This window comes from Lygodium microphyllum, chromosome 6 (assembly GCF_053477565.2).
Source record: "Lygodium microphyllum isolate KBCC chromosome 6, Lygodium_microphyllum_v1.1.10, whole genome shotgun sequence".
NCBI classification, from domain to species: Eukaryota; Viridiplantae; Streptophyta; class Polypodiopsida; order Schizaeales; family Lygodiaceae; genus Lygodium; species Lygodium microphyllum.
Window position 1 is genome coordinate 130,861,959 of NC_141140.1, and position 8,768 is coordinate 130,870,726.

General features: G+C 39.2%; 1 protein-coding gene across 3 annotated transcripts in view; it reads left to right on the forward strand.

Annotated features, from left to right (window-relative positions):
- The window catches only part of LOC148035132 (uncharacterized), a 39,442-nt gene extending 31,166 nt beyond the window's left edge, over positions 1–8,276 (forward strand). Inside the window, exons 3-12 of one of the 3 annotated variants that reach the window (XM_087680100.1) lie at positions 2,032–2,137; positions 2,562–2,675; positions 2,874–2,936; positions 3,056–3,136; positions 3,310–3,486; positions 4,913–5,089; positions 5,235–5,399; positions 6,216–6,416; positions 6,637–6,801; positions 7,101–8,276. In XM_087680100.1, coding sequence (XP_087536226.1) covers positions 2,033–2,137; positions 2,562–2,675; positions 2,874–2,936; positions 3,056–3,136; positions 3,310–3,486; positions 4,913–5,089; positions 5,235–5,399; positions 6,216–6,416; positions 6,637–6,801; positions 7,101–7,232 — 1,380 coding nt within the window. In that variant the 5' untranslated portion in view covers position 2,032 and the 3' untranslated portion in view covers positions 7,233–8,276. The remainder of the gene's footprint in view (positions 1–2,031; positions 2,138–2,561; positions 2,676–2,873; positions 2,937–3,055; positions 3,137–3,309; positions 3,487–4,912; positions 5,090–5,234; positions 5,400–6,215; positions 6,417–6,636; positions 6,802–7,100) is intronic. The other 2 variants (XM_087680099.1, XM_087680101.1) reach the window with 2 other exon arrangements.
- The last annotated feature ends 492 nt before the right edge of the window (positions 8,277–8,768 follow it).

Here is an 8,768-nt window from a genome sequence, read left to right on the forward strand (position 1 = left end):
TTCTCAATGGTGACTTGCAAGAGGAGATCTATGTAGAGTAGCCTCTTGGCTTTGGATCCTCGGACGGGAAAGTTTATAGGTTGAAAAAGGCCTTGTATGGCCTCAAGCAAGCTCCGCATGCATGGAATGAGAAGATTAACTCGTTTCTTCAGTCAAAGTTGGGATATTGGCGCTCCAAGGCCGATCCGCAGCTTCATGTGCACACTTTTGAGGCTGGTCGTGTGTTGTTTGTGTTGTATGTCGATGATGATTTAATTCTTACAAGTGACCATGCACAAAAGATCCAAGAAACTAAGACAACTTTACATCAGACGTTCGAGATGACGGATTTGGGGCTTCTTTATTTCTTCTTGGGTCACGAGATTTATTAGTCTTAGAGGGAGATTTTCATCTCTTAGTACTTCACCCTTAGCTTCTCCCTTGACGGATGCTTCCCGCTACCGTCAATTGATTGGCTCCTTGATTTGGCTACTCAACGCTCGTGTTGATCTTTGTTTTGCTGTGGGTCTTTTGGCAGGGTTCGTGAGCGAACCCAAATAGGTGCCATTGGCAGGCTGCCCTGCGGATTCTTCGGTATTTGAGGGGGACCTCTGACTTAGGGATTTCTTATCCAGCAAGCACAGATGCTTCAGATCTTGTTCTTGTAGGTTGGAGCGACTCGGATTGGGCTGGCGATGTGGACATTGCTGTTTATACAATAACTTGGAGGAAATCTTAGTTTGTGGAGGATCTGTTCTTAGTGTAGATGCTGATGTCCAGCTGTTTCTCATCGTTGCAGGCCACCATTTTCTAGTTAGCGGCATTTGCATTTTGCTGACCAGGTCCTTCCCGGCATCACATGTGACTTTGGCAAGCAGGCTTCACTCTCTTCTATGCTGCATTTTGCAGCTGTACGGTTTGCTGCTACTGTGTTTCAGCTTGAGGCAGGCTGCCCTACTGTTCTTCACCCCCCGGAGCATGGTAGTTACTGATTTTCTTCTTCCTCCACTCTGATGGAACGTGAGCACTGCATTTTGCTCCCTCTACAGTCATCTTTTACTGTTCAGCATTTCTTCTATACCCTATTGCTTGGAGGACTACGTTTTGCTCCCTTCACTGTGCAGATCCCCTTTAGGTGCTACTGTCTTGTCCGCTAGGACAGTGCAGTCATCTTAGAGCTTTGCCCATTGTGTTAGCGTGATTCATTCAGCATGATTCAGTGTTCATCATTCTTCACTCTTCTTCTGAGTTTTCTTCTCTCAGTGGTTGCTGCACATTGTGTTTTTCCCCACAAACCCTACTGTCTCTCTGATATGGTACGAGTCCATACTGTTCTGTTACTTTTCTTGACATGTTAAAGTGGGAGAAGAGAGTCAGTTAAAACGTAGATGAAGCGTGAATGGAACATGGATGAGGCTTGAGCTCAAGAGAGGGGGATTGAAGAAGATGAAGGCTGATGTGTGATGAGGAGATGAGAGGAAGGGCTGTCCTTTTATAAGGGCTGAGGTGAGGGAAAAGACTAGAACTGTGAATGAGAAGTGCTTGAAAGGCAAAAGTTTGGCAGAGGAGGAGTTTGTAGGAGGAAGAGAAACAATGGCTGAATAAACAGTCAAATCACTTCAGCAATGGCTACTCTTTAAAATAGGGAGCAATGGTTAGTTTAAATGGTTGATTGCACAAAAGCTTAAGTACTGTACGCAGCTGTACGAAACAAACGTATGGAATGGTACCATGGAATGCAACCCTGCACAAGATGTACTTTTAGTAGTTTGTGGCACTAGCTATCAACAGTTTTTATATATTTTTCGACACTAAAAGGATGTTAAGTTTAAACATTGTAATTCTCATGCTGTTTCGATATCTATTGTGGCTTGAAATTCTCATGTTTTTCATAGTTCATCATCTCTCTTTTCTCGTCCTGTAGTAATTTGATCTGGAGTTTCATATAAAGTTATTTAATTGAGCTGCGTGAGACAAATTTCAATGTGGTTGAGTTTTTGGAATCAGCTTCTTAATATTGTTAAAATTTTTTATGTGCACACTCTTTGTTAGGATGGTGGAAATGAAGGATCGTAATGTTATTGAGATCACTAAGGCTGACTTGCAACGCATGCGTGGGACCTCTCCAAATGATCACCATGCCAGATTTCTGAAAGAGGTAAGGAATCAAAGCACATGGACGCTGCTTAAACATGGACTCCAGTTCTGTTTCTGATGCTGTAGAATGTGAGCTATAGTTTGTTAAAGTAAAAAGGCATATGTTTTGTGTATTTGATAAATAAATATATTGCTTCCAATGCATTGATGATTTGAAATTATCTCACTGAAATTTTGATGCTGGCTTGTGATTGTGTTTACTATTGTATTCATGTTTATGCCATGGAAAGGTGTGCTGCCCTTTGAAAGTTTACATTAGGTTTGATCTGTATGCTGAAACTCTTTGTTGAAGATGCAAATATATGGTAGAACTTTAAGCAGCTCATTGCACTTGGGGCATTCACAGGCTGTGAATAGGCTGCAAGAATGCTTGTTTTCATTTGCTTTTTGCACCCTGAAGTGTGAAGTCCTGTTTGCTGATGCAGAAATTAAGTCTGAAGGCGCTATCTGATGAAAGGGCACAGAGATGGCCTAACACTATAAAGGCACTACGGGAAAAGCGCTTGCAAGCGAAGAGGGATGAACTAGAAAAACTTGAGGTCTCTCAAAAACTTCTTGAAGAACTGTTGTAGGAGGAAGAGGGGAGGAGAATAGGCTAAGCTTTTTAACTTTTATGCCTTCTAATAGCAGTAAACATATTCTTGCATTTTGTTCTAGAGATATGCAACATGCAACACATGGATTGATTTTTCTACCTTTTCTCTTCATAACTAACAACCTATGGCTTCCAATATTAGCACGAAAGACTTGAACTAGATTCAAGTGAGGCAAAACTGAAAGCTCAAAAAAGGAGAGAAATGGTAAGCATTAGCAATGTAGGAATTAAAGCTTAAGACATTTGTATACATTGAAAATGTAGGAATCAGTGTTGAAGGTTACATTCTTGTATGCATAAAAAACTAAAATTATTTTGTTTTAGATTGAAAGAGCAAACAATCTGCTTCTTCTACCTCATATGGCTACTATCTTGTCCAAGCGACAAATAGACAACACCTTGAAAGTATGGCGAAATGTGATGTGAATCTATTCTTTTTCCCATTTTGGTTCATTTACATTCTTGTCTAATTTGCATAGTTTTAAATATAGAAATGGTACATTGACTAATGAGAAGACTGCCAATACAACATAGAAACCAACCATCATATTATCAAACTTTGTGCTTGGTAATATAAGGAGAGGGAGGCTCAAATGAACTTCAAGAAGAAAATGCAAGAAAATTGGGAAAAGCAAGAAAAAAAATGGGATAAAATGCAGAAGGAGCAACTTGAGAAGTGGGATAAAGAGGAGAAATTAAAACTTGAAAAACAGAAGCAATCAGTGAAAGATTTGGCAAATGCCCGTCTTGATCAGGTATACGATACTCTAATGTCATTTGTATTTGGTTTTTGTAAGATTTTGCAATTCAAAAGCCCGAAGTGGTTGAAGTCATTTACTCAGTTTTGGGTCAAGTCATATGATTGTATATAACGCTTGCCTTAACCAAAATGTATGAAAAGAAATCATGATAAGATAGTCTTGGACGGTCACATTGAAGCTTTTGTAAGTGCTTTTGGAAAGGTGTTAGCTGAAAGAAAAGAGTCTTAAATGAAGTTCTACCATAGGTTGGATGGGAGGTCGTGGAGCGAGAGGTTAGGATAAAGGGCTAGGTAATCATTATAAAGTATAACATGGAAAATGAGCTGGTGCTTTCAAGAAACTCTTAACAACAAAACGATAGCTAGCAAAGGGTCCATTTAGCTCAAAGTAATTCAAACCTAAGGGGGAATGGGCAGTGCATTCCAAATTAGCTTGGAGCTCAAAAAAAGTGTCTTTAGGTATTTCTCCAATTGATATAGTTTTGAGTAGCCCGCTTTATCATTCTTGAGTTGCTTACAGCTTAATTAAAAGCCAGTGGCCATATGAGAGAAAAGAGCAGAGTCCATGTCTGGTGCAAAAGGTCTCTTGCTCCTTTAAAAAGTTTCCTGAATGTATTACTTTGCTATTTTCTCATACAATAGACTTGGCCTTTTTGTTTGTATTGGTCTAATTTTAGACAGAAAAATTTCAAAGTTTTTTTTTCTAAGCTATACATTTACTTATCCTAGGATCTTAGTGATCTTTATTATTGTGGCAGCTTTTGATTTGCTCTGCTTACAATTGTCAATTCTACTTAGTTGTCTCTCTGTCAAGCATGTTCTTGGCGGTTTGATTTTGTCTTGCATGTAGATTTCTTATGGGGTTAATAATTTCGGGGTTGTGGATTTGCTTCCAAACATGGAGAAAGTATTTCTTTTAGCTCTTGGTTGCATAAGATCACAAAGAAGTTGCATATACGGCAAAAGTAGGTGGTTAGTTGAAAGCCATATGTGCTCAATGTTTCCCTTTATCCTTGGGAGTGTGAAGCTTGGTTTTAATCTTTGAAAATAATAACGAGTGAACCTTTGCAGTAGTCTGTAGGTGAGTCCGAATTCAAGCAAAACTGATGAGTCCCACCCTATAACACGTTCATTTGATCATATTAGAGTTTCAAACGTTGCTTTCTTTGAAGATGGAAAAGCCAGCACAAATTTCATTCGTGAAGATTTTTGAGAGCATATTGCTGGTTCATTGATGCCTTATTCTATGGAGAAAGAATTGTCTACTTGTAAATTATTCATAGATTCTCATTATTAGTTGCTTTACTTGTAAGGTTTGAGTTAGTTTTATGCTACTTATTTACATGCTGCTCATCATTATAGTCCAGCATTTTGAACTCCATGTAATAACGCTTACACTTTGTGATTGGTCATGCCATAAGTTGAAAGAGTGTGAACGTATCTTGATGGAAAAGAAAAGAAAGAAAGAGTTAGAGAAAGCTTATCTAAATCAACTTGAAGAGCAAGATAGGCTTTTTGCAGAAGAAAAACAAAACATGAAGCAAAAGAGGAAAAAAGAGATAAATGAAGAAATGGCAGCTGCAAATCAAGAGCAACAGGTTGATGCATCGAGGCCTAACACATGCTTCCTCCCTCCATCCCTCCCCCCCTCTCTCACACACACACACACACACACACACACACACACACACACACACAAGTGAGTCACTCTTTATCGAGCTTTTTGTGTTATCCATTTTGTAGAAAAGAAAAGAAGAAGAAATGAAAAGGCTCAAGGAGCTGGATAAGAACATTTTAGAAGCCCTAGAAAAGAAAGAAAAAATGCTGGATGAAAGGAGGCGGCAGGAGGCATTAAGAATTGCTAAGAAAACTCAACAACGTGAGGCCATGACTGAGAAGTTATTTAAGGCAAGTGGTATTTCTGAAATTTCTGAGGGGGAGAAATGATTACTTGATAGTCTAATGAAAATGTATACAGTTTGGCCTGCCCATCCTCATTACATTTCAAATGAATAGTCTTTGGTCTGGATTTGAATGCTTAGTTTTGAATATTATGCCTGAAAACGAGGAAAGAGCATGAAAGAAGCACTGAAAGCGGACTGGTCAAGAGGATGCAAGGAAAAGGGGACATTGACAGCAACAGAGTTGGAGAAACTTCGGGGGTGGTGCTCTCAGCAGAGACACTCAGCCAGGCCTATAAGAATCTGTGGAAACTGAAGCTTCCATCGAGTGAGAGACTCTTTGCCTGGAGAGTGATGATGGGGGTATTTTGGTCGGCAAGTAGACTCCAAGATAGGGGTCTTACAGATGGGCACAGCATATCTTCTGGGGCGGTTGCATTGCTCCTGATGTATGGAAGCAAATTTTCACACACTTAGGTATGGAAGAGAATTGGAAACAGTGATCTTCTGGCTTGTATCTTCGGATTGGGAATTGCCAAAGATTTCTTGAGGAGCTGGGCAATGAATCTGATCAGGATTTTAGTTCTCAATGAATTGTGGGAAACTAGAGGGCCTCCTATGCTTTCGAGTGGTTTCTTGGAGTAAACTCAAGGGTTGCAAAGTGATAGGTTACTGGGGAGCTGCCGGTATGACAGGTGCTTTGAGCAAAGAGGGGGGCTTAGTAAGACTAGAGTTGCTCGTGCACTAGTTATCATGTTGCATCCAATGTAGATTCGTTTTTTATTAATCAAGATATCCATTTGCTGGTGAAACTGTGTTTCAGGAATTTCTTGCTAAACAAGAGGATACCGAAAAGAGGTTGATGCTTGAGCAAAAAGAGAAAGAAGATGAATACGAGAGAGGAGAGAAGATGAGGAAGGAGAGACAAAAGGAAGGCTGGAAAGAATGTGATAGATCTCGAAAGATGCAGGTAACATCAGGAACTACAGGACAAGCTTCATCGGATCATTCTACTTGTTGTCAGGTTATAGTATCCAAACATCAAGAATTATTACTGAATGTATACAGTATCGAAGCATTGGAGCTTGGGATACTACGTACGTAAAAGGGATCTAAATGGTAGTAGTAACAATCATTGATGCTTTGATGCTATATACATGCTTGGGATACCACCGATCACACCCTTGATATTTGACCATATAGATGATCTTCCCTGAGGACTGATTCTCTCACGCATTGTGTAGATGGCATTGAAGCATGGCCAAGAGATGGAAGATGCTGAGACGGAAAGATACGAAGCCGAGAGATCATGGGAGCGGGCTTGGCAGTGCAAGGTAGAAATGGAAGCTTACGAGCGAGAGAAATTTGCCAGAAACAAAGAATTCGCAGAACATCACAAAGCGACGACGGTAAAGTCCATTCTTAAGAAGAAGAAACATGACAGATTTTTAAAAATTAAGAAGGCAGGCTCCTGATGTCTCGTTGAAGTTACCCATTTTCTTTTCTTTTCTCAATGGCACGGTTAAATTTGGAACCTTCAGCCCTGATACACCCAATTTGGCAAGATGTTATCATATACTTCTACTTGTATGGGTTCCCCTCTAGAATTTATGAGCTTTAGCATTTATACTTGATTTGGCAAGATATATTCATACCTTGATTTGTATGCGTTTCCCCTCTTAAGATTTTGAGCTTACATTTTTTGTAGGAGTACAACAATTCAAGAAGAAGAGAGGAGGCCGAATGCGAATTCGAGGAAGAAAGAGAGGCACTTCGGAGGATAGAAGATGAGGACTTGAGTGCAATTTCTCTCGAAGACTTGAAGCTTTCAATCTCATGATTCCCAATCTCACGTATACAATGCTAGATTTAGATATTTACCAGAATTATTACTAGTAAGGAAAAGAACATTTAGTAATAAGTATTGATGTTTGCATACTATCGACATGCTATTATCATTGAAAAATTGATTTTTTTAACAAGGCGTCACATATAGAAGTAGAATAATCCAATTCAAGATTTCCTAGGCTATTGAGTCAAAACACACATACATGTGCACACATGCGCGTGGGCGCACCCCTACCGACTCATCCACCCACCCATTGACAAGTATAGTATTGAGGTATGGACTCTTCTACAACAACATGAGAAACCCTCAATGTCATAACCTCCCTATGAAAGTTAGAAGCAATTGATCTAATTGCCAACCTAAAATAACAAGAGAAATTATCATGCCCTTTATATACCTTGCTTGCATGCTTGGAGGTGGAACTCCTATGGAAGAACTGATGTCCATAGAGCATTCACTTGTATGGTATATCTTAAACGATTTTACTAGAAATGATGCTTTGAAGCTTCAAAGCTTTACACAAGTACTCGATTCCTTGTTTGAAAAGGAGGCTACAAACATTTTTTCTAACCCAAAGTGAAAGACTTAGTCCTTGTCTCCTCGTGAAAAAAGTTAAACATCATAAGCTCTAGATTGATCAATTCCCTCATGGCTCCATTGACATGATGAACATCATATCCATAATTTATCAATCTTATTGATTCTTTTCTAGTAGTGTACTTATCTTTTAGGCTTCTTGCACCCTACCAAAATTTCAAAATTGTAGACGAGAAAAATTTTACATGCTAGATGAAAAGCCTATGGAAGCAAATGTTTGATGCTAGGTGGCTAAGACCTTTATCAAGGTGTCCTTATCCTCCTAAATGGTGCAAGAGGGATACATCTTGGGTGGGTCACTCCTTGTGGTACTATAGTCTCATCTTTGGAACAAAAAAAGAGGTTGGGCATCACTTGTAGTTTTGACTTTCCCCTTAACAAAAGGCATCTCCAATGCAAATTGTGCCTTATAATGTGAACGGAAAGTAACAAGATCTTTTTGAACAATAGCAACAATACACACGAGGGTGGTGAAGAAGTAATAGTTGTATTGGATGAATTAAGGTGCACTATTCACTCTTTCTTATTGAGAAGAACCATTAAGGTGCACTATCATTACATCACTCTTTCTTATTGAGAAAAAACAAACTTATTAACTCCTAATACTAACAAGTAGAATGGGGATACCATAATAGAAACATGGGAGAAGATCATAATAAAAATGGGATTTGAATGGGTAGCTTTTGCACAATATTGATGGTGATAGTGACATTCATTTTTGGCCAATTAAGTATCGAGGGATGTTTTGATGACATTTGCTCAAAGGTTGATATCAAAATACCAAGTAGGAGATCTTAATAACAATGTACATTAAGGACTATCACATGTATGTGTGTACAAGGAAAATGGAGTATCATTTAACTTGGGATTGGTTGCCACATCTTCTCTTTTGTTCTTGTCAAGTAGTGTGTCATGTTGACCTTGTATGCC